At 41.9% G+C, this 25334-nt stretch overlaps 3 protein-coding genes across 6 annotated transcripts; 1 reads left to right on the plus strand and 2 right to left on the minus strand.

Annotated features, from left to right (window-relative positions):
* Position 1: 1 nt before the first annotated feature.
* LOC147796233 (transmembrane 9 superfamily member 4-like) lies at positions 2–17239 on the minus strand. Of its 2 annotated transcripts, none has more exons than XM_087148435.1 (18): positions 17082–17239; positions 15639–15764; positions 14410–14559; positions 13277–13386; positions 12439–12544; positions 11490–11557; positions 10934–11076; positions 10425–10577; positions 9876–9946; positions 9151–9283; positions 8619–8700; positions 8126–8201; positions 6954–7133; positions 6550–6629; positions 5887–5950; positions 4974–5093; positions 3907–3997; positions 2–2706 (listed from the first exon to the last, which is right to left on the minus strand). In XM_087148435.1, exons 1-18 carry the CDS (start codon positions 17091–17093, stop codon positions 2561–2563), a joined length of 1911 nt encoding a protein of 636 aa, XP_087004561.1. In that variant the 5' UTR covers positions 17094–17239; the 3' UTR covers positions 2–2560. The 2 variants fall into 2 exon arrangements, with proteins under 2 accessions (XP_087004561.1, XP_022089557.1); XM_022233865.2 differs by having other exon boundaries at positions 2–2710; positions 3908–3997; positions 17082–17238.
* A 218-nt stretch (positions 17240–17457) lies between these two features.
* LOC147796234 (small ribosomal subunit protein uS10-like) lies at positions 17458–19991 on the plus strand. The gene is made up of 4 exons (XM_087148440.1): positions 17458–17617; positions 18196–18298; positions 18683–18882; positions 19766–19991. The coding sequence occupies exons 1-4, from the start codon at positions 17615–17617 to the stop codon at positions 19820–19822; spliced, it is 363 nt and encodes a 120-aa protein (XP_087004566.1). The 5' UTR covers positions 17458–17614; the 3' UTR covers positions 19823–19991.
* On the minus strand, positions 19884–25300 carry LOC147796235 (homeobox-containing protein 1-like). 3 transcript variants are annotated; one of them, XM_087148437.1, is made up of 6 exons: positions 25170–25300; positions 23679–24100; positions 23014–23216; positions 22149–22394; positions 21112–21219; positions 19884–21019 (listed from the first exon to the last, which is right to left on the minus strand). In XM_087148437.1, the coding sequence occupies exons 2-6, from the start codon at positions 24098–24100 to the stop codon at positions 20703–20705; spliced, it is 1296 nt and encodes a 431-aa protein (XP_087004563.1). In that variant the 5' UTR covers positions 25170–25300; the 3' UTR covers positions 19884–20702. The 3 variants fall into 3 exon arrangements, with proteins under 3 accessions (XP_087004563.1, XP_087004565.1, XP_087004564.1); XM_087148439.1 differs by lacking the exon at positions 21112–21219 and having other exon boundaries at positions 22149–22390; XM_087148438.1 differs by lacking the exon at positions 21112–21219.
* Between the last annotated feature and the right edge of the window lie 34 nt (positions 25301–25334).

Genomic DNA, 25334 nt, shown 5'->3' on the forward strand with positions numbered 1-25334 from the left:
CTCAGTGTTTCAGAATAGATTTTTATTTTCTTGTACACATGGGTTAATACGGAACACTACAGCCGGCAAAGGATTTACCAAATCAAAACCTACCAGAAATAAAAATGCTCATGAAGATCTTATTTACAAGAAGAATGACCAGCTGCACCTCGTGCGAACAAAATGAGGCAAATGTGTGACTTTGAAATGCGCGTACATGCCATAAACAACATCCAAGCAAACAGCATATTGGGAATGGGTGAAAACACATTGTTGAAAGCACGCGTGGTCTCTGGGACTATGAACTCGATGCCGACGTTCAAAGCGGAACTTGTAATATAGCTTTCCGCTGAAAAGGGAAATGGCGAGGGTACATCTGAAATTTCAGAACAATATATGACTTTCTAATGTTTGAAATAACTTCTGGTAATCTTTTAGATTTATAGCATGACTTTTTTTTAAACTACCACTATTTTGTTAATTGACTGGTACATCAATAAACATGTCCGATAGTATTGTAAACAAATATGCATGTTTCCTGAAAAGTACCGAGACGGAATCATGGAAAGGTTCTGCAATGAGTAGTAAATCTGAGCCACAGATTCTGAATGGCTGATAAATTTTCAGTTAGTTTCAAAAATATCCAAAAACTATTAATATAACCAATCCAGTTCTTAAGTGTGGCGTCACTTCAGTTTAAACCACGCCCTCTGCACATGCACTGTGCATAGAGTCATATGCACTGATCACCGTTTACATGGAACCATGGAACCGGAAGTTAACGTGCAACTTCAGTGATCGTCCAATGGGAGCCGGCAAACCTTGGCTCGTCCTCCTTTGTGACGAATTCACTTACGAATCGGATACTTTTATAGTCTTTAAACAAAAGAAAATTAATTTTTTAGAAGTACACCTGACTGTTTGGAACCTCTTGTCCGAAAAACAAACAATTCTTAATGAAGCCACAGTTGTTACATTCAGGAATTTCGAATTCTTTTGAAAGTACAAATCACATTACCCTGTCATTTAATTAGTTGAAACTCGTGTATCACTGAAAAATTACACATTTTTGCTGGTATTTGATATTAAGCATGTAAACAAACAAATGTGGCTTTCGGAATAATTCCAAACAGTCATGTGAATGTGACACTTGATCTTTACAGAGATTTTTACACCCACTCACATACTATTGACAAACAAAATTCTACAACTCATAAAAGTGATTAACAATCAAAGAATAAAAAAAAAATTGGGTTAAAAAAAAAAGGAAAATAGAGGCCATCAAAACTGATGCAAACCTCTGTTCAATATATACCATGTCACTCCCATTGGTTTGCTTCACTATTTAACATTTGACCTTTGATACCAAAAACCCTCTGGCAAAGGCCACAGTTCTGATCGTCAAAACTTCGGGCTGGACCAAGAGGCTGAACTTTTAACTCACAAAAAGACCACACTATGTTGTAGATTAACGCGAAACCCCAAACAGTTATCTGCAACAAATTTAGGGTCAAGGAAGGACTATTACAAGTCTACTTAAAAAGGAGTTGATCTTTTCTGATGTCTTGGAGAATGGGCAGAGAGCAAAATCAGAACCAGTGGTACGAGACTTCTTGAAGACACGAATCTTGTCATTGAACTAAGCTCTTTAAAAAACGTCCAAGAACTTACCACAGTGTCTAATTCTATGCAGGAATACCACACGCAAATACCACCTGGCAAATGGCATATTACATATGCAATGAAAAAGCTGTGGACAGCACCACTGTCAGTGTTGTGTGGATTTTAATGTCAAAATTTGACTATTTTGGCTGGCAATGGTTGGGAATTACACCTCTATTTAAGTACAAAACTATTCTCTTAAAAGCAGCCTACCAAAAACAGACCCCCTTGCACCACGAAGCAAAAGGAATCTACAGTAAAAAGCACATACAGCTAGAGACATGTAGATGAGGGATTGTTGCCAACAGGTGCCCCTGTACCGAGGTGGCTACAATACAGAGGTGGCCCAGATGTTTAAGCCTTGTGTTCGCAATGGGCTCAGCTGCTGATAATTGATGGGGAAATTCTGGAAAAGTCCCAATTTACGCACGAACTCAACCGGATCTTTGTTTCCAAAACCTAGTACAAAATTTAATATTTCCAATGCTGTAATGCTGCAGACTCTAAAATTGTTCTTGGCAAATTATATTGGTTTACACCGAGAATTACGGACTAAAATCACATGACAACTTCAGGCCATGTTTCTCCTTTTCCCTAAAACTGAAGGAAAACTGCATCCGTGTCCATGGAGACGTTATTAAATTTTTGCTGAATGGAGCACAGACGTTCAGAGGTAATAAATAGGCCTCGTCTCTGAAACAAAGTTCAATTCCGATTCCAAAAAATAAAACGACAAACTTATCATTTGAACTCTGGACATAAAATGGTAGAGACAGCCAAATCGGTTGAGGAACTGTTAAAAAAAGTCTACCCACATCCAATACCAACACATTTTTTCCCAAAAAAGAAATATCTATCTTATGACGGGTAGCCTGGTGGCCGCAATACCACGTTTGACCATGTTACCGTTCTTGTCGCGTCAATCAATCTTGACAGCGCCGTATATTTTAACGATGAACCAGTAGGCGGCATAGAAGCCCATCGTCCCAGTGATGATCCAAAAGGTTAGGACCATCATGAAGGTGTAGCCAAAATACAGGAGGGCGGGAACGAACTGGGTAATATCCAACTAGGAGGAGAGAAGGAAAAAAGAAAGACAGAAACTCAGTGGTCCTTGAAAAACAGTGGTCCGTGAAAACCAGTAGTCATAGAACAACAGTGGACATGGAAAAACAGTGGTCCTTGAAAAACAATGGTCATGGAACAACAGTGGTCATGGAACAACAGTGGTCATGGAACAACAGTGGACATGAAACGACAGTGGTCATGGAACAACAGTGGTCATGGAACGACAGTAGTCATGGAACAACAGTGGTCATGGAACGACAGTAGTCATGGAACAACAGTGGTCATGGAACACAGTGGTCATGGAACAACAGTGGTCATGGAACAACATTGATCATGGAACAACAGTGGACATGAAACAACAGTGGTCATGGAACAACAGTGGTCATGGAACACAGTGGTCATGGAACAACAGTGGTCATGGAACAACAGTGGTCATGGAACAACAGTGGACATGAAACGACAGTGGTCATGGAACAACAGTGGACATGAAATGACAGTGGTCATAGAACAACAGTGGTCATGGATCAACAGTGGTCATGGAACAACAGTGGTCATGGAACAACAGTGGTCATGGAACAACAGTGGACATGAAATGACAGTGGTCATAGAACAACAGTGGTCATGGATCAACAGTGGTCATGGAACAACAGTGGTCATGGAACAACAGTGGTCACGGAACAACAGTGGTCATAGAACAAGTGGTCATGGAACAACTGTGGTCATAGAACAAGTGGTCATGGAACAACTGTGGTCATGGAACACAGTTGTCCTTGAAACACAGTGGTTGAACCGATTTTTCACTATTTCAGCACCAAATAGGCAGTGTTCTTTAAGTACTTAAGTGCCTCCAGCTATGGAATGTTGGATTAGGAGTGTTCAAGATTTGGACCAAGCCCCGCCCGATATTTCATCTTTTTTTTAATAACCACCTGACATCTAGATTATTCCACGGAGAACCTAAACCCTTTTTCAAGGACAGAATATGTCCTTTGCAAAATATGAACGCAGGATTTTTCACCACATTTCTTTGGACTGATATCTGCTATGACAACAGACCATATGCAAAATCAGCAAACAATATAAGGAATTTAGCGCCCTGCAAAACCTTTGCAAAAATCTCACTTTACCTCTTCAGGCTGCCCAAATATCTACCCTTTCATTCCATTTCAGAAGCTTATTAAAAAATGGGAGAATTTACCTTGGTTACAAAGTAGAAAACAGAGTACATAAATACATAGAATGCTGACCCCCCGGACACGAGGAATGATCGCCACCACCAGTGATAATCCTGAAAAAAAAAACCACACACACACACACGATTCGATTTGAATGATTCTGTCCCCAAATTTTTTACAAAACCATCCAGCAAAGAAGTTTGTAACAATGAGAAAAACAATGTCACTTTTCAGGGCTAGGATTAACCCTGACCCTCCTCAATCCTCTCCTCAAACTCCTTCAGGCGGTTTTGGAGGATTGAGGGTAAAAGGCAAAAGTGCATGGCTGATTGCGAAGGATGCCATGCATGTAGGTTGTGAGTTAGACCTTGTGTTGTTTTTGCTTAGTCATGCATAAATTCAGCCCGATATTTCTTTTTATTCAACCGCACTGCTCAAGGATGCCATTCACACAGCCTCAACATAATGACAGGAATTGCTGGAGAATTTTGAAAGATTGAGGCAGGTAACATTTCAAGAAATTTTGGAGGATTGAGGGAGAATCCAATTTTTTCATCCCCGAAATTGGAGGATTGGGGAGGGTTCCTAGCAAAAGGGCCTAGGGGGTTAGGGCTAAGTGACTCTCCCACTTACAACATATAAAAATGCGAGCGATTAAATCCACCATTTGGGAACATATATACTGAAACCTGGAGAGACTGAAATGCCATCTACATCTGAGGACGCTTCACCATACATGCTGTTCTGCTGATATAGTACAGTAAAAACCTCAAGACAAAGACACACCTTAAGATTTGTCAATCCTCCATGTGTTACCAATGTAGAAATTGTCTAGAACATTTTGTTCTCACATTTCATGAAATTGTTGCATTCTCTGCATCTCTATTAAAAAACAAAAATAACACATTCTAAGTCTTGAGATTTTGTAACTAAAGATCAGCAGAGAAGGTCGGTTTACCTGCATTCTAGAATTTCACTAATTGTTGACTTATACAACTAAAAACATTTCCAGTGACCTTGGTACAGCTTTGCCATTTTCTGCCACAACCAAGAGCTCACATTCTCAGCTTGTTTTTCGGACCTGCTTACCTCGCCACAGAGCTGAAAGTAGACCATCACTATGGAGATCTGGGCGCAGGAGATGATAAGGATGACAAACACGACAAACAAGAACCCAAACAGATAGTAGAACTGGTTCTCCCAAATTGCCTGCCAGAAATAGGGACAAGTTGAAAAGGATTTATTTAACAGAGCAAAGCTTGAAATGCAATCCTGGATTGAGCAAAAGAAAAATTGTATCAGAGAAAAACACGTTTGAGGCAACATTCTGTCCCTTTCGGATCTCGGCTGACCAATCTTTTTGAAATCTGACATGCACGCAAAAGACATTATGAACACATTTGTGAAGTTTCAATTCCACCCAACAAAGACTTTCATTGTAATGGTTATTTAAGCCTCTTATGGTTTTACAGCACAAATATGCATGAATGCCCAGAGTCACTCTTGTGCTTCTGTTTTCTTTATGGAGCACAAATATGCACAGCTTCAAAGTGCATAAAGTTGGTGGCCAGCAGAAGATGACACAGGCTCTTTTGTGCAGTCCTCCTCACTGCATTTGGTTTACTGCACAATTGTGCACATGAAACAGTGAAGCACAGTTGTTTGATAACACAAAAGTGCAATCTGATATTCCTGTGAGGGACTGTTGGTGCAGTGCACAACACCACACAGCTGTGCTTCTTTGTGCAGCTTACCAACTGACCCAAAGAGTGACTTCAGCATAGGAGGGTTAAAATTCCACTCTAAAGTTCAACGATTCTGGGCTTACCCGTCTTGGGAAAAATAGACATTTGTCGAGAACGCTATGTCAAATTTTCATAAAATTGGTGTCAAAACGACCCCAAGAGATCAGTAAAAACCTCCTGAGAGGACAGCATAAAAACATGCCATGCAAAGGTACAAGAGAAAATGTAATGGGTTGAGCATTCCTGGAGTGACTTACCGTGAGAATGAAGAAGAGCTCAATGAAGACAGCACCAAATGGAAGGATGCCAGCCATCAGAGTGCTACAATTGATTAAGATTTAAATGATTTGATTTGATCGATAAAACGCTGTATGATGATAAAACCAAACGGAAGGATGCCAACCACCACAGTGCTGCAAATAACTGATTGGATTTGAATTTACTGATAAAGAGCACGATGAAGACAGTGAATAAACAGAAGGATGCCAGCCATCAGGGTGCCACAATTGATTGATTTGATAATAAAAGATCAGATCAGATCAGTTGGTTAGTCACTGTATTATTACATTGAATACAGTGAGGAGAAAAATCAACGAATGAATTGCTTCAAAGCACAAAAAAATCAAACAAATCAAATTGTAATAACAAGCCGACCTTGTGTGAAAAAGGTTGGCTCAATGTTTATTTAAAACAGAGTTGCCTATTCTCAGTTTATAATACAAATGGTATATTTGAGCAGCAAAATTTTCATTGAGAAATCTGTATTAAGACACATTATTTACAATTTGTATGATTCCTGACTTTTCACAACTCACGACAATTTTTTATTGGGAATTTTAACTCAAAACTTTGTGGTATGGTACGGTAATATCAACTGTAGAAAATATTAAAGTATCTAAATAAACTAAGGCAGGCCATACCTTAGCAATGGGTTGAGGTACCAGACTTGCTCTGGAACTTGACGAGGGATCTGATTGGTCCTCACAGGATGGGAGTATGGCTATCAACAAATCAGAAAAGGCCTTTCATCAACAGCAACACCACGGGATTTGAGACTCAAACACCAAAGTACGCAGCTGATCAATATTTGCAAATGTAGTTTACTGAATTTTGTTCACAAAAATCTGAACGAGATCCAGCAACCAATTTCTGCAAGTTTTTGTTGAGTCTGGACATTGTGCAAATGACTTTAAAATCTTACGACTCTAGGTGTAGTTCTTAAGCCCAATGAATATTTACTGAAACATATCAACCATCAAGAGTAATATCACCAAGGGACTAACTGGCCAACTTCTTCAAGGAATTCGGTGGCTACTCATCTTACCTGCTTTCGGTAGCCAAAGTAGTGGCCCAAAATGACCAGCGGCACCGAGATCCCGTTCCACATGCACACTAGGGCTATCATGGTGCTGAACGGCACCGCACCGGACGAATGCTTGCCCCAGATGAAGAAGTTCAGCAGGAACATGCAGCTAAACATGATTCCTGGGTAGAGCAGGCCCGTCTGGAGAAGGAAGGCGACGGCAGATCAAAACCTGTCCCTGTAAAACTCTTAACCAATCTTCCTAGATCGTTTAGAGTCCACTTCTCTACATGCAATTCGATACACAGTTGAGGTTTTGGAGGATTTTGTAGGACTGAAGAAGGTGGAGCCCAGCCAGTAGTATTTTATAAGTGGCATTGAATGCCCCTTGAAAGCACAACCAATTTTCTAATATGTCCTAAATAGGAGACCTGTATATAGAAACAGTTGTGACATGACACCATTTTGTGTCCAAAAATTGTTGGCTGTTGTGTGTGGGGATTGTGAAAGACTGATCAGAGTTGGACAACTGACTGTTATTTGAACAAAAGCATGTCCAATATGCCAATGGAGCATATACTTTTGTGGTAGACTATGGACCCAAAATGGCTTCAATTCTGAAGATGTCGCAACTCTCTCTACATGCAATTCCATACACAGTTGAGGATTTGGTAAAATGCATGGAGAGTGACACACAACAAAAAGTACTCTAGCGTAGTCCCAGCTTAAAAAGGAAAACTTGCGAGGACTGACGATGATCCAGACTGGGGCCAATTTGCTGCTTAAGCACAAAATTTGCTTAAGCACAAAAAAAAACCTTGCTTAATAAACAAAGGTTACCAGCTCCAACTCTGTGTGATTGTCATGCTAACCAAAAGACAGGTAAATACCATTCCAAAACAATATACATCACAAGAAGTTCTGGCTGGTAACCTGATTTGTCAAGCAAGGCTTTTTCACACTTAAACAAATTTTTCGCTTAAGCAGTGCTATGAAATTGGCCCTGCAGACTGCATAGACATTAAACTGCGCATTTTCAATGGCCCCCTTTAATGGTGGAAAGCACTGTGGTTAAGTTCTATACAGAATGACTGTCACAGACCAGTAGATCCATACACTGGTCATCACAATGTTGCTGCCATTAGCGGGGGCCACTATTCATGAATAGTAACAGAACGACAAGAAAAACTCACCATGAGGGCCGACTGCATCCATTGGGTCCCTTTCATCGTCTTGTAGAGACGACCAGAGAAAAACCCTGCAAAAACCCTGCAGGTGACAAAAAGCAAAACAGTTCCAGTTTGGACAAGTGTAACTTTAACTTTGCACTTGCCTTAACAGGGGTGAGAGTACAAGATCTACAAAACAAAATCAGCAATGAACCTCTGTCATTTTTCAGGGCTTTCGGTTGCTAACAAGGCATGGGTTCTCTCGAGAGTCAACAGAGTAAATCCTGAACATGTTTTTTTTTGGAACAAACAGCAAAAATGCAGCAAAACTTGAACAGATCAACCTCTTAACACGTTGACTGGCACGCGTAATTACATCTACACCTGTGACTACGAATACACTCCTAGTTGGTAGTCAACATGTTAAAATTTAGAAATGTGGAATCTACTTTTGGAAAAGAGCAAGATCAGTGATTGAAAAAACTGTTTGACCTAAATACCGCAGGTTTGGTCTTACCCCATAAAGACAAAGAGGAAAAGTGCAGCGCTAAGGAGGGCTCCTCGGTTGCTAGGCGACAACATCCCAAACATAGCAAAACCTGTCGAGACAAAACAATGTCACACTCTGAGTGATTAAGGTTACACACGCTGCCATCACTAATCGACCAACGGGCAGGGTTTGAAGGAAAGAAAAACTATTAAAAGGGCTGCTCCTCAAATCTGAGCATGGCGATTTCAAACTACTCATTCCTGGATGCCTTGTAGAGGACGGATCACCCCATTGTCCAATCACAGCATATGTTGGTACGTGCCAACAATGAAAGTCTTGAAAATAACTGTTGAGCTCAAAACGAAGTCAAAGAATGAGAACAAACGCTGTCATCTGGAACAACGCCCTGATGTAAGTATTTTTAGACTGCCTCTCCGTAATTGGGCTACGGCAGCAAATAATGCACACATCTCTGGAAGTGGCCAGCTAGCAGCTTGCTGCTTTTCCCACAGACGTGCATTATTTGGAGTCCTAGCCATGTCATTCGGTTGCAGCTTACTGATGGTGATGACAGACATGACGAAGATCTGAACACCGGTCCCCGCCAGAGCAGCGAGGAGCTGCTTTGCCTTGGGCGGTCTGAAGACGTCGCCGTGAACCAGTTTCCAACCGGTTTCTTCCATTGTGTCTTCCTGCGATGCGGTTAGAGATGAAAGAAGCCAATCTTTAGCGAGCACTCAACATTTACGCTAAGTAATAAACTTCTCCTGAAACTGCATGAGACCATTAGGGTTATGCACCAAGTGAAATATAATAAATGCCAATCAAACGCTTCAGAACTGAGCTTCAGCTGAGCGCCAGGTTCCAACAGAAATTGGAAAAGCAAATTCCATGACTTTTCCAGGACTAAAAGCAGCCTATCAGATACATTAACCCTAGCATGATCTTGATTACTGACTTCGTCACGACTTTTTACTTGACAACAGGATTCCACGACACCCCATATTTTCCAGGATGTTATCGAAACTTTCCAGGACAACTTTTCCCCCTGGATTTTCTCAAGATTTCACATGACCATGAAAACTTCTGGGTACCAGACTCGCTGCTCATTAAAAAGTTCAAGTGGAAAGTATCTATATCTCTGGATTGCTGCTCTGAAAATAATTATGATTTAGTAACATTCCTGACATAAGTACCTTAGAAGTCTCAGTTTAACTTGCCAATAACCTCTTACAACCCATTTTTATGAGTCATTTATGTGATACGAAAAGTACACAATCTCACCACATCTTCATCCTTGTTGTAGCGTGCGATGTCTCTTCTCAGAGTTCGGATCATGATCATGGTCAATATACCTTTTTAGCAGAACGAAAAAAAAAAAAAAATTCTAGGAACGACTGTTTTGCGTAAAAACGACCGCCCGAACCTTGAAAACTATTCAACAAACGAGAAGATCTTCGATGAGGTTCTGTCTTGATAAATGAAACCTGTGACCAACAAGGCAATTATTTTTGGAGGGGAAAAACAATAACTGGCAAGGGTAGAATTCCAACTCAGGACCTCAAGAACAGGTGCTTCACAAACTAAGCTCTACCAACTGTTGTACCAACTCTAACCTTCAAGATCCCTCAAAATCCACCATGACAATTTAGGAGAACTCAGAAGGATTGAGGATGGTAGAGCCAAGCCACTGTTATTTTACGTACGGAATGATGCCTGTTTAAAAGTTAATGGGGTAAATAATGTGCCATTGGTTTCCTGCACAGCGGGGGACTTGGTAGGGTACAGGGAAAGCCAAGGGAAACCAGGGTGGGGATCGGCACGCTGCCTCACCTGCGAGGAAGAACACCACGACCAGGGAGTTGATAATGGAGAACCAGTGGATCTGTACATCGGTCATGTTGAGGTAGGTGTCCCAGCGTGATGCCCATTTGATGTTGCTTTCCTGCCAGTTCACCTCGTAGGAGAATGTTATCTCTGTTTCCTCTGCAAAGGGAAATTTTGAAAACTGTACCTCAACAGGCAATGATCCCTTGGATACGGTGCACACCTACCACCCCCGGGGAGGGGGTCTTCCCCCCTTGGTCCCCTCTCAGTGTGACCATTTCGGTTGCTACAAGGAGTAATCAACCACAGTTACCACATCTGCCCTCAGAAGTATACATTTATACTCCTGGGCGGAGAGAGGCGTGTTGGGGTAAAGTTCCTTGCCCAAGGTCACAACATGCACCCCATTGCCAGGTTCGAACCCAAAACCCTGCAATTCAAGGTTACAAGAGCTTTCCCCTAAGCTGCATGTCTGATTCCTTTATAAAATACAGCGACACAAAACCTAAACTTACTGTCACCGACGAAGGGTTGGACAGGGACGGTCTCGCCATCTTTCTTCTCCTTGAAGACGCAGATGTCGTCCTTGCCTTGGGTAATCTGACCGTTCTCTACGCTCCGGACAGCCACGTCAAAGCTGATGACTCTGTAGCTGTCGCTGAGATGGATCAAGAAATGCCACAATTGAAATTTGTCAATGAGAATGGAATGTACCAGTTGGCATTGGCTCTAACAGTCCAAGATTCTCTTTCTTTCAAGGATGTTGTACGATTGGGGAGGCAGAGCTCAGTCTCCTTGCTTTGAGAGTGGTTGGATGCCCTTTGGGAATAGGCTGGTTCCCTGGCCAAAGGATTCGAACTATTTAGGAGACTCTATAGGTCTGATAGCCACCAGTCATGTGACTAAAATCAGCAGAAACTCTTCAATTCCAAAAAATGTTTGAGGCTAGCCGATATATTCCAAATCTTTTTTGCTGATATCTGCGAATGCAGGGAGAAAATAAATTGTTTCTCTCTGCGGATTTTCCAACATCCATTCACACTTTTCTTAAACCCACATAACACAACCCACCTCTCTCCGTTCTCACCCGGCACCGTGTGGTATTTCATGTTCATGATCAGATGGTTATTGATGTACGGCTGCAAATATAAAGACGTCGTTCCGTATTATAATATGATAATTGGTAACCAAATCCAACTAGAAAGAGTTTGCAGAAGTGAAAATGGTTCACTCCACACAATATGGGCCCCACTCCCCTGGAAAATTTAAGAGAATGTAAAATTGGTTCTAAGCACAGGGCCAGCAGGCTTATGATTAATCAATCATTTTGATTAATTAATCATTTCTCGCATCAATGATGTTTCGATTTATCTTTTGATGGACTTTTTTTTCTCTCTGCACGCCAATTAATTTTTATCCATGGTGCACATGAGGCATGAACATGAGCATTCAGTATTGACCAATGTGGACCGGCAGACAACCCAGCTGTGTCCTGCAAGATGAGAAAAACACCTGTTGCCACAGATCAATAGAATATGCTAATGTCTGCTTTGGGGCAAATTTTATCATGTATCAGATGGTCCCATGTGGCAGACTGGACTGCATGCTGGCTTTGAGAGGCTCGGGCTAAATGCTGTGGCTGCTAGGTATAACACATTAGGTCTATGCTAAGCTACTAGCTAGCGGCTGCATCAACTTCCCACAGATTCGTGTTATTCAAGGCTACGGCTGAAAGAAACAAGGCCACCTGTAAGCAATCAATACACTGATCAATGTTGCATAAGGGGTAGACCCCAAACTTATTCAGACACTTAGCACCTAATGGGGCAATGTGGCAAAATCCGACACCAAACTACGGTGAAGCGAAGAAGTTTGGAAAATTTGGCACCCTGTACAAATAGTAGGCAAACTAGGTCTCCAACATTTAATCTTTACCATTCAAGCACACTAGGGCTTGGAAAAGTTTTTCATACATCAAACTGTGATCAGTATGCAAGGAGAATGTCGAGACTGGGCTTACCACTTTGTCCACCATGTAGCCCAGCTTGTAGCCGTGTGCATACTGCGCCGGCTCTTCCTCCGTCTTGGCTCTTACTTCGGTCGCAGCCGGCAAATTATCTGCAATTCTGCAGTAGATGTAAAGGGGTTTTTGTAGTATCAAGCCTGATGATCTTTACCATAGTCAAAGATTTCAAAAAGCGTTTAAATGTTCTTGCCCATGAGGTTAAAGTGCAGACTTTTTGACACCTTTCAGAGTAACCCTCCTTACAGTATAAATACCTCCTCAAAATGGCTCACAGTTCTCTTCAGTTGTAAACTCGGCGCAAGCATTTGGACACTCTGCATTGCTTCAACGTACTTCAAATGTGGTCTCTGTTAGGTTCCTTGGGTAACCACGATGCGGTTCCCAACACTTGACATTAATGCGGCAAAACTTGAGAAAACCGGTTTTTTTAATAGAAGATGGGTCGTATCATTGCAAAACTTAAATTGATTGTAGGGAAGTAACCCTCTCATGCTATTAGTTCACATTCCAACAGTGCCATTTTTGCCCTTCAAATTCTTTAACTGCTGAGGTTAGAAAACTGACCCTACCTTCCTATATCTTTTGAAATCCATCTGGAGGTCTTTGAGGATTTTGTAAGTTTGAGAAAGGCAGTGGAGGTTTTCTAAGGCTTTTGTAGGATTAAGAAGATAGAAGCCTGTCAATGTTAGTTTAACTGGTGTAAGGAGTTTCTTGACAGTATGAGGAATGTTCCATTGGTTTCCTACAGAGGGAAGGATTTTGAAGGATTTAGGAAGGTTCTTAGCTAAAACTGTAGGAGTTAGGGTTTGGATAATTTCTTTGCTCTACTTACAAGTGAACACTGTAGTCCTCTTTGATGCGATCAGCAACCATCTTGGCTTGGTCTTTGGTATATTTGACATTACATAATACATGACATGGCTTGTTTTGCTTCATCGGCACCTTGGAGACAACCAAAAAGTTATCTTAGCCGAATCCTGACAACGCAAGCCTCCAATAACAACTGATTGACATGCTTGTTCTCTCAAGGAATATTAACCCTAACTGCCAAGCATATTGTTTGGCTTACACTACACAGTACCACAAAATACTAAGTAATAGCCTGAGCCTGAAGGACCTAGCGCTACAGATTACTACTTCTGGCTAGGTTACTTCCATTGTTACTTGTACAGAGAACAATAAAGCCATGGATTCATAGTGCCACAGCACTGTATGGTACATTGTCTTTTCTGTTGTATCTTATGGCTTCACAGAACAATAAAGTCATGTCCTCTGACAAGCGACAGTGCTGAGTACTACATTTTACTACAAGTAATAATTTGTAGTATTATGTAGGGTTAGGGTTCACATCTTTGCAACACATCAGCATGCATTACAAATTATTGTGTTCAAACTGTCATGGTACTGTCCCTTTGTAGCAATACCGCATTTCCTAATTTCTGACCCAAAGCACAAAAGGTCATAACCATTTTCTTGTAGCAGTTAGCCATGCGTGAACAGACCTCTGGGACTTGTTTTGACAAGTAATACACAAGATGTAGATGCAGCCCATTTTTAATATGAACTGTAGAAACTTTGCACAGCACGAGAAAGCCTTTCACAGTGCGCAAATGTCTTTGCTGGCCGTGGTCAGCTGATATGCACCGCCACCCTATCACTCAGCACGATTGGCGAATACTGTGCGAAATCTCTGAATTGGCTTCCCTTTTCTGAAACAGCCTTCCGCAATCACCGATTAGAGGGGAAAAGGTGATTGGCTGATGGCAGAAACATTGACAAAGTCTGGAATAAGATTGACCAGTTGCACAACGTTCGGCTGATCCTGCAGATCACGCCCAACATTTACACAAAGTTTGTTGGACTACTTCTTTAAAAATTAACATTAATAAACAGCAAAACAGGAGTGTGATATTTTGTGTATTTTAGCACAACGGTGGTCACAACTGACGTAAGAAATCTATTTACCTTGTACAACGTATTGACGATACGATCCCCACGCAAAACCTCGCCAAGGTTCTCTGATTTGTAAATGATTTTGTCCAGTGAGGGCGGACAGATGCCTATCGTGTAGTACTCGTAAGGAAGCTGTGTTTTGGTTGACGTTAGCTTCACTCCCTGATGTGGAAAGAGAGACGACTTAATGTATATGTAAACAAATACAGCGAAAAGAATTAGAAGCCATTAATGTGAGGCCATCCTGTCCGCATGCAGGTGGTAACGTCCTCGTTGCATTCCTCTCTGACCAACAGAGTATCGTGACTCGCCCAAGTGCACCAACACGCTCACTTTAAGACATGTGCTATGGCCTGGCAGGAATGGTGTCTCCTCGGCATTGTTGATACCTTGTACTTAGGACAACTTTTGACTCTAGACAGCACAGTTCAGCTGCCTGCAAATTTTATACAGAGCTTGAGGTATCTTTACTTTCTACCATAAAGAAAGCAGGATTTTGCTTACTGCACTTAGTAACTGGACTAGTGCGAAGTCATACAAGTAGATGCACTAGACAGGGCATGATGTCTTCAAATTTGTATTGGCATACAAAGGAAGTAATAAAAAACAAGCAAATTAAGCTTATCAGAGGAAGCTGTATGCCTGTGACATCTATTCACACACATGTGAAACGGGCCTTGTGTCCACCACCAGTTGGTTTCCCATGAGGCCCTGTGCACAAAATAAATCCCAGGTACCTTGCAAAATTTGGGGAGTTAGGCTGGCGTCTAGTGGTTTGTTCCTCGCCTTTCACTTCTGTATTCCGTGTTCGCATCCCGCCCCGGTCCACATGTGGATTGAGTTTTCAGTCCCTACCTGATTCCGTGGGTTTTACCCACAATATTTCCCTAGGGTTTCCTCCCACCACTTAAACTGTTAAATGCTTCCTATTGTCTCTTCTCTACAGGTTTCTTCAGGCTTCTGAGAAAACAGTGACTACAGTGCATTTGAGGAATCCTTGGTGTCATTACCAGAGAAAATGGTTAATAATAACAACATTGGCCCGTAGTTGAAAAGTGGTATAGTTATTTGAACTTTTCCTAGACTGCACATATCCAATGCCACGACTCAGGAATGCCATGACTCAGGACTGTGGAACAGTTTTGCAACGGCTACGACTTTATATCATTGATGACAATACGCAATTGGGGCAATCCACAGGCCTAACAGATAGATGGCCTACGACAAGGCAGTGGACGTACCTTGATCTCCACTTCTTCTCTTTCGCTGAACTCCACAGGAGCGACGCCGGGTACATAGAATGCATGGCTGAGCCTCAGGTGGGCTGTAGCCATGCAGAGCAGTAGACATAGTGGTAACCGAGACATCTGTGGAAGGAAATATGGGCACTCTCATTATGGAAACACATAAACATAACTGTAACATATAATGGTAAATATAACAGGGAAAATATACCGGTAATGGCAATATAGAGCATAAGCATAAATATTTCACAGTAAAAATGTCTTAAGTCTCCACTGCATAATGCAGAAACCCCTAGGCCTAGAACTGTAGGGATCATCGTTTTGCCTCTCCAAGCAATGTGGTCTATAGCACAAAACTGCTGCTTTCGACAGGGATCAAAGAGATGGAACAACAAGCCCCATAGTTCCAGGGTTTAACTGCATATGCACACCAGTACGGTACTGGCAAATATACACAACTGAAGAATATTCAACATTCAGAAATCCAGAGGTTTTTTCCAAGGGGCCTACAATGACCACTGTATGGCAGCTGACTGTGACGTGTCATGGGCGTTTATGGTTTAGGCCTTGGCCTACCATCATTCAGAACGTCATAAACCTTATTGCAAATACTGCATGGGTGATTTTGCACAATGGTAGAAAGGCACTGAACACTAAATCTCTTTCCTTCCCACGATGCCTTTCTATCATCGTCGTGGGGGGTCGTGCTATTTAGCATCAACACACATAGGTAGCGTCAACAAAGCGTCAATAACTTAAAAGTATCCTCTAATGGTTTCAAAGTGGTTTATCATATTTTACAGACTCTAACATGTTCTACTGTGTAAGAAAAACAGGGTATTTTAATCCAGATTCACACAGGAAAATGAAAATTTTTCGTGATGTATAGGGGCTGCCATTTTTCTTTCATGTCTTTTCTCTGCCGTCCATGAGAAAACAAGATGGCAGCCGGTTTAGTAGTACAAGCAGACGAGCAAAACTGACTTTGTTGCTCAAATTTCCACACTCAAATATCATTTTTACATAGGCCCTAGTGAATATGACATGGAGATGACCAGTTAATATTATACATATTATAATGTTTAATTATTTTGCATAAATATGCTTGAATAACTTGTTGACGCTTTGTAAACAGCAGTTGTCGACGCCAAATAGCATGACCTTAAAGTGGCACTGGCACTGGTCATGCTAGTGTAGTAGTGGTACTCAGTGCAGCACACATGCAGTGCTGACTGTGCCTGTAGGCTGTACTGCTGTTGGTAGTACGTAGGCTACTTTATTTTCGATGCTACTGAAAAAACAAGGGAAAATTACCCACAAAACCAACTACAAGCACACACTATGACTCAATCTATAAACAAAAACATGTAAGAATGAAAGCGAATTTAAACTTTGTGCAAAAAAGCAGCACTTCTGCAGAGACGCAGAGTCCACCCTTACCATAGAGTTCATCCAATGGATTGCAAATTCCGTTAAACGACAAATGTATGGTTCCCAAAGCGCAAGCCTTAGAAATATGTATGTATGAAACGCAGTCAATGATTTTTACACCCAGGCGATTGGTGCCAGACTGCTTTAAAATGGCCAACGTGGAGAAGATAATTTATGCGTGACGTCACAAAAAAGGAAACTGGTAAACTTTTTATGGGGTAGAAAAAACTCAGTGAATAATTCAGATGTTAATTTGTAAAAAAAATGGAATTAAACACTTTGAACCAAAACAAACTGCATAAGACTAAAACAATGTTGAGATACTTAATTTTTCACCCGTACGCGTACTGCAACAATAGCTGGTGTCCGATGCTATCAACAATACAAAAGCGCTGGTAGGTCAGACGGACACCAACTTTCCAACAATTGACCTTTTCCACGCTGAACGTACAGCAGTGCGGTCAACTGAATGTCGCTAGCTCACCGCTGTTCAATTTCTGTAATCTAACAGGACTTGATTAAGTCGGCTAGCACTCGAAACCATGGTACGAGGACTAATGTTTATGCGTGTTTGAATTTCGATTATTTTTTTTGTACTGCTAAAGAGTGATTTTAAGTACCACATTACCAGTCACCGCTCGTCGTGGCACCAGGCCTATCTTACTATGCATGTGACAATTACCACGTCCGATCCATGGGCACCGCTTGAGGGCGCACCGTATCTTATAATATAAATGTTTTTACTTTTAGAAACACAGAAAATACTTTGAAGCAGGCAAAATAGGCTTAACGTGATATTTTGCATAGACATGGTAGAAACTATCTCTTAAACAAGTTTCTGTCGTGTAAATATTTCTGCTAACACACCATGCGCACTACATTAGGCTTGATGTTACATGTATGCTACCCCCAGAACTGTGGGGGCCCGACGTCCGCTCCTCTCCCACGAACATGACACCATTATGTCATTGAGAGTAATGAAGTGCATTATCTTGAGGTGACATTTTTAGTTTAAACTTTAGTTATTTTATAACATGACTGTAACTTGTTAGTTTAACTGTTATGTTACTGTGTTGACCGTCATGACCATGTCGTTCCTTTTTTATGTTCTTGAACTTGACAGTCATACTTCAAGGAACCAGGCAAGGGGGGACCAGCTGAAGAAAGCACAGCCCACCGCATCCGAATCACGCTGACAAGCCGAAATGTCAAGAATCTGGAAAAGGGTGTGTGATTTATCCATAACTTTTCACCCTATTCCTGTCAAGTGTCAGATCCTTGAAAATCTGTTGGGTCCTGTGGAGGTTCAGAAAGATGTTGTAGGATTGAGAAAAGTACATCCTAGTCAATGTTGATTTGCCCAGACATGACAGGGTGTGGTGTCTTGTGAAAGCTTAAGTGCGGACATGTACAGATAATTTGCCAGTGGTTTCCAACACAGTACAGATTTTGTATGATGTGGGACTGTTTCAAAAAAAAAGAGAAGTTTGTGTGCTCACCCATGGGCGATTACCGTCATGTCGTCTTAGAATTCCATGAGACTCTTTATTTTTAATTGCATGTAGTGGGGCTCAATTCAGGGTAATCGTGATTCTGCCCTTAATTTTCAGTGTGCGCTGATCTGAAGCGCGGAGCCCAGGACAAGAACCTGGAGGTCAAGGGCCCGGTGCGCATGCCTACCAAGACGTTACGCATCACCACCCGCAAGACGCCGTGCGGTGAGGGGTCCAAGACGTGGGACCGATACCAGATGCGTATCCACAAGCGGCTCATCGACCTCCAGAGTCCGTCAGAGATTGTCAAGCAGATTGTATCCTTTCCAGACATTTACAATTTGGCTTAGGGCTTGTAAGAAGGGGTATAGTGACTGATCCTTGCTGAACATGAGCCAGACCTCATAAAAGAGTTGTGGGCAAGCAGGTGTGCTTTACGAGTACATGTACCAAGTTTACCATCACGTAATGGAGGGTTAAGATGGTTGGGCATCTAGTTCGGGGTGATAAGGCTACGAAGTGCAAACATCAGGCAGTACATGTAAAATACCAAAAGAAATCAGACTGGACCACCCTAATCTTGTACAAACTGAGTTTTGAAAACTAAAGATTTCAGGAAGTAATTGTTTTGAGTACTTCGTCCTGAAACTTAATTCAAAAGGTCTTTTCGTGTATCCAAAGATCCAAGGATAATTGTCTAACATTGACTTCTTTGGCTGTAAAAGTTTCTGTGATACTGTTCATTGCAAACGTTTCAATATTTAGTCGTCAATTGACTGGATTTTCTTTGTTTATCTTCTCCCCCCTAGAATTTTGCCTAAATGGGACACCTGGTTGCTCTGTATTTCAATGTTGGGTACAAAAGAATCAGTTGTTGAGTTGCTGTAGGATTTGACATCCAGAAAGACCAGATTAGGGTAACATTAAATTTCTTTCAAAATCTGAAAGCCTAGTTTGGATTCTCAGGAATATTCCAGGAAAAGAGACACTGCAACTGGGATTTATCCCATGATTGACTCACAAGCTTTACTCTGTTGCCTGCGCAGAAACATTCTGGAACCTGGCTGGTTTTCTGCCAAAGAGTTTATCAACTTATGTGATGCAAGTCTAGAGTGGACTTTGGGATAACGGCAAGGATGGGGGTCGAAGGAGAAATTTGAAAAAATGAAATAGGTATTTCCTTGACCCAAAACCTCACAGACGTCGATCAGCATTGAGCCAGGTGTAGAGGTCGAAGTCACCATCGCTGATGCATAAAGGACAAAGCTCAACCCTCCCCCATCCTCCTGACCCTATCCACAGAATCTGAAGTGACCTCCCACCCCTGGGCACACATCAGCACATCATTTGATTGAAATGGACGACATGGGATTTCAGTTCGTATAAAAACTTCCAATAAAGTTGCAATCACGTGTAAACTTGAAAAGGATGACTTTTGTGGAGTTATTTATTACAAAAATATGGTCTCATCTGTTTTCATTAACAGTTTGTATTCCATTAGGCAATACAGATGTCCTGGAAAAGCAGTTGCCCAATTTCCATAAAGGCTTGATACATCTTGATGAGCTCACTGCTTGTATTAGCTTGTATATACATGTTTAAAACAAGTTCATTGCATTTTTGCAGTCTGCTTGGACAATGACTGTATTGGGGAACCCTGAAGGATCTCTGCTCTCTTTGACATTGTTCCTCTGATTCTAGAGAAGGTTGATCAAGCTGTATTTCAGTACCTTTTCCACAGCTGTGTGACCTTTGAGACCACATAGGTATTGAATACGTGACCCAACGGTGACATACTGGTCGGAATCTTTCTTGAATTACGACTTTTTTCATTCAAAGAGTGAAGGTGCTTCCTGGCAGTGTTGCTGTCAAGTCTGTTTCGAGTTCCTTCACAAATCCAGTCTCTCGACCAGCACCAGTGAAAGGGCGATCACTAGCGAAGGAATACTTCTGTCATTGTTTTCATGTACATGTACTTCAAAAGCATTGTAACTTGGCTCAAGAAAGAACGATGTGATGGACATGGAAGGACATGTGATGGACACCCACCCTGCAGTCTTGTTGCCATAAATGCCATAAATACATGTACAAAATATGATAACTTTTTAGCCACTGGCGATTTTTTGGCTTTGTGGGGTCACTGCGAATGTTTCATCATGTCACTTTCCTCGACGGCTTCTATGAGTGTGTAAATGGTGTTGACTCCTCCAAAGTTCTTGGTGTCAGTCGTGGTCTCCACTTTCCGATCCTCCCGCTGCCGGTGCTGTCTCCCGTCACTCTCGGTCTGTTCGTTGTCCATCTGCAGCTGGACCACGTGAACCTCACGTCCAGACAGGCTGCCCGCGTCATGGGATTCACCATCACCTTGGTGCACCTCAATGACGTGCAAGTTCTGGGTGTGCTCGCTGTGAGCGATGCGGTCCACGCTGCCGCTCTGAAGTTCAGCATTTTCGTCTGTTAAAATCACAAATTGTGAACAAATCTGGATAACACCTTCTCACACCTCGTTAATTTTTTTCTCAGAAAATTTAAGAGGGAAATTTTACCCATCATCTGGCTTAACCGCTTTCGTCTGTTTGAGTCCTTCCGTCTGTTGGCAAACCAGTTGTAGACCTTGGAAGAAGTTACCCATTTACTCTCATGTACTGGCTCACCTGTTGTGAGAAACCAATTACATGTACATGTACAACTGACTTGTCTCTCGTCAATACAAGGATTGCTACACCTAGCCAAAATGTTTGTCAGAATTTGTGTTATGAGGACCAGCGGGCAGCAGTTAAAAAAATGTGGTCAGGACCAAGGCCTTAGGCTTTAGCTCTCTATAACAAGAATCTGTAGTCACACTTTTTCAACGTTGGTTTTAACAAGAGTCGCATGTAAAACTCAGTTTCCTTAATCTTGCAACAAAATGTTAGTTACATTGTAATTGTATTATTACTTGATTGATTGCACACAATCACTGACTGAAACGTAGTCAAGTTGTTACAAAGTGTCTTAGTCACATCACAAGTCTTGTCTTGATTTAGGTGACATGTTCAAATGAACTCAACGCATTCCTTTGTCATTGTTCGCCCCATGTCATTTGTGCCAAATTACTGACTTAATGACAACTCTGGAATACAATCATTGACAACTTCAAAGCTCAAATGAAATTGAGATCTTAAATGGATATCTCCCTGTATGTTGTACATGTGCCAGGCAAAAAAAATTCCCAGTCTATTTTGAGCCATTAGGCTCATAGTGTTTATCTTTGGTTTCCTTGGCATGAAATGTCTGAGAATATATTTATCCCCCCCCCCCCCGATGGGATGCCAGTCCGTCGCAGGTTGCTTCCTCAGCTATTGCTGGTACCCACTTGTACATCTAGGTGGAGAGAAGCAACTACATGTAGGTTAGAGTGGCTTGCCTAAGGCCACTACTTATGACCACAAGCTGAAATCGAACCGTCGACCCTCTGGTCAAGAGTCACCAACCTCAACCACTTGGCCTCCTACATGCCACATGCGCCATGACTCACACTGAGATTTGTGTACAAATCAAATCGCAGCAATATTAGTAGAAATTGCACCATTCTGTCGACTACCTGATTGCTGGTATTCGCTGTTGCAAGCCTCAGTGATCTTCTCTCGCTCAAAGTCGTTAGGGTAGGGGTTCTTGCTGAAGTAGCTCTCCAGGATGCGGATGTGAGAATCCTTCCAGGTGAACCGCTCACGGCGCTTGAATGTGGGCAGGAAGTTCTCTCCGTTTGGACTGGTGTAAGACTGGGACAAGTCACTAGGCCTTGCCGGAAGTGAGCTGTTGTCCTGGTGGTCAAGGTCAGGTTGGCTACCTATGGATGCAAACGGACTAGACTAACTATCAGATTGTAAGAGTGTCTTGGCCAAAGATTTCTTTGGGTTAAAATCCTACAGTGTTAGTCTTGACAAGACAGAATTTTAAATGGTACGTGAATGTTTGACCAGTGGGACATAATTTTTAGGGTGAGGAAAGATACATGTACTATTGATCAGCAAGACTCGGACATGTATCACTTAGGGTTTTTTAAGCTAAGCCTACTGTACTTTGCAAAACTGTGTGTACTCCAGACATGATGTTTATGATCAGTACTGCGGGAGGGGGGAGAAATGAGTCTACGGTGTCAACAGGGAAGGAGGTGTTTTTAAAACAAAGAGAGCTTTTTTTAGGACTACTTCTATGTCTCCTTCCCAAAGTGAGTAAATAGCCCCCAAGTTTAGCCCCAGTGCTCGGAAAGGCAATTTGGAGTCTTCAAATCCCTCCCCAAATAGTTTATTTCTGATCCACGGTGTGTCATCCCAATGGGGTTGTTTGGTAAAAGAAGCATTCCCCACTTGCTAACCCATTGAGTCCATGGGTATATGACTCCTCAACACCACTTGCAACCACTTCAGCATGTCCTGCCAAGACAAGAAACCCTGGATTCAACTCACCCAAGTCCTCCATCTCCTTCTTCTTGCCAAGGTACCAACGGTAGAGGAGCTCTTGCGTGGAGCGTTTCATCATGAAGCCATGGGTGAGGAAGGAGGAGATGTAACTGGGACTGATCCCAGTTGCCATGGAGATCTGATTCTGTGACACTCTGCACTTGCTCATGAAGGCCCGGATGTCTGATTTGGCTGCCATTGGTCCCCGCCTAATAAGAAATACATGAAAAAAAAAAGAGTGACATGGAAATCATGATTAGAAAATTTTTTAAAAATGTGTGGAACAATCATGCCATGCAAAAAAATATGTAGTTTCCCGTCTATAATTTGTCAAAAAATGGACAAGGTCTTTTTTTACACAATTTTTCAAAGTGGCGTCCGTACTTTTGGGTTCTTGCTGATACTTTGTGTTAAGACTCCAATAGAAGAACAGATTGGGCTTCAGCCTGCTTTAAAAGGAACATACCCTGTCAGAAACAAAGACGTCAAAATACATTTCATGAATACCGTAAATATTTTAAATAAAAAAGTATCTGAAAACTAAAACAAAAAAATGAGAAAAAAAAAGAAAAGAAAGGAAAAAGAAAAGTAATTATACAAATTTATCTCATTGCCTTTAAATTCGTGAGCGACTGCATCAAATCGGAAGACATGACAGTTCAATTAATTACCGAAACAAAATTTCCACTTCTTCGTCAGACACATTTGGGAAGTTCTCCACACCACACGAGACCTCTTGCGGCATCCTCTGGAGTCCAGTGCCACCTTGCAATCCGCTGGCTCCGCCCTCGATCTGAGTACCACCCCCCATCCCACCAGCCCCCCTCTGCATTCCAGTGCTGACCAACGAAGCACTGGATGCAACCGAGGACCTGCTTATGGCATAGTTGCTAGAACCTGTCTCCCCCATGGCTCCGCCCACAAGGGGCTGGCTCGAAGCCTGGAGTTCTGCATCCATCTTGGTCATGGAGTCTAATGCGTGTATGATGTCTTGCTTAGTGAGGCCTGTTCTGAGGAGGCGGTGAAGTAAAGAGATCTGCTCGATGGTATATCTTGGCTCAGATGACATAGTTGTAACTGGTGTGGACATCATCTGTGATATGCAATTATTACCGAAATGTCTGTGAGGAAGGAACTTTTTCAATAGGGCTTACAGGGTATCTTCAAGAATAGATCTAGAATCGCATTTGTTTTTCCTTTTTGATGGGGGTCATCTTTATGGGGGGGGGCCAACAATTTCATGTGAACAATTGTTCATGCAGGGACCTTTCTGGGGAGTGGGATATTTTGGGACCGTTTCAGATGGTTTTTGGAAAGAACTTTAAAAGCTCTGCACTATTGCTGTTTTCAGTGTTTTACTTTAAGCGGTGGTCCACATACATATATATACTTCAGTGGGCCTAAGCCTAATTATTGCTGACAAAAGAGCATATTTAAAGTCCAGCCTTGATTTGGAGAAAATAAAATTGTCACTGACATGCAATAAATTAAATCTCCATGGCCAATATAATTAATACTACATATATAGGCGGCAGACCCCCTAAACTGAAGCAAGTTACAAGAAGACCAGTTAGGCCTAGGCCTATAACACATTTAGATAACCCGTCATTGTAGACCTTGTTAAATCATAGTGCCGATCTCTTATTTTTCAATGTTAATAATCATGGAACGTATCCTTCATCGTTTCCATGTCATTTTTAACTAGGCCTATTCAAACGTTGGGGACAATAATTTCTCGAAGTTTGAACAAGGAGATTATTAAAGATTTTCATGATTGATTTCACGCCAAAAAAATTCAATTCTGTAGGCAATGCATGCCAATTCTTAAAACTGTAGTTTGAGCGCTTGGGGTTTAGTCCTACTGGTTTTGTTTTGATCATTTACGCGCTGACTTCGCGGTTTTTCTTCGCGAAAACCCATCGCCCGCGCACGGCACTAGCACTGTACTAGTCTGCGATCGCTGGTTAAATACGCAAGGCCATGGCAACAACTTAGTACAGTACTGGTTTAACCAGGCCTACATCAATCGCAGTAAACTAGCAAGCCAGTTTTTACTACAACTTCCCCCCGAAGTTCCCTGCAATAGATTGCAGATCATTAGCAAAAAATATCATTTGCGACAACACTGGATCACAAGCTTTGACATCGTTGCAGTAACTCACCTCGAAGTTGTACTTTTAACCAGCAAAAACCCGAATTTTTGTGGTGGTTATTTGTCGTTCACGTGCACGAAAACCATGACCGATTATGATAATTTATCCACACCCAGTTCACACGCGCGGTTGGACCATGGTTGGACAATGACCGCCGTTAAATCCGATTATTAA

The sequence above is a fragment of the Acanthaster planci genome, linkage group LG18, assembly GCF_054643075.1.
Source record: "Acanthaster planci isolate LZ-2023a linkage group LG18, COTS_SCS, whole genome shotgun sequence".
Classification (NCBI taxonomy): domain Eukaryota; kingdom Metazoa; phylum Echinodermata; class Asteroidea; order Valvatida; family Acanthasteridae; genus Acanthaster; species Acanthaster planci.

Excerpts from the sequence above, each read along its gene's own strand:
- LOC147796233 (XM_022233865.2), bottom strand. Across the intron at positions 13,387-14,409 it reads TCGTCAATACGTTGTACAAG|GTGCCGATGAAGCAAAACAA; the intron begins GTAAATAGATTT and ends GTTGTCTCCAAG. Across the intron at positions 8,202-8,618 it reads TTCCTCTTTGTCTTTATGGG|GGTTTTTGCAGGGTTTTTCT; the intron begins GTAAGACCAAAC and ends TGTCACCTGCAG.
- LOC147796234 (XM_087148440.1), top strand. Across the intron at positions 18,299-18,682 it reads TGTCAAGAATCTGGAAAAGG|TGTGCGCTGATCTGAAGCGC; the intron begins GTGTGTGATTTA and ends CTTAATTTTCAG. Across the intron at positions 18,883-19,765 it reads CAGAGATTGTCAAGCAGATT|ACGTCGATCAGCATTGAGCC; the intron begins GTATCCTTTCCA and ends AAAACCTCACAG.
- LOC147796235 (XM_087148437.1), bottom strand. The coding sequence starts at position 24,100 with ATGATGTCCACACCAGTTACAACTATGTCATCTGAGCCAAGATATACC. Across the intron at positions 23,217-23,678 it reads GAAGTGGAAATTTTGTTTCG|GCGGGGACCAATGGCAGCCA; the intron begins GTAATTAATTGA and ends ATTTCTTATTAG. Across the intron at positions 21,020-21,111 it reads GCGGTTAAGCCAGATGATGG|ACGAAAATGCTGAACTTCAG; the intron begins GTAAAATTTCCC and ends TGATTTTAACAG.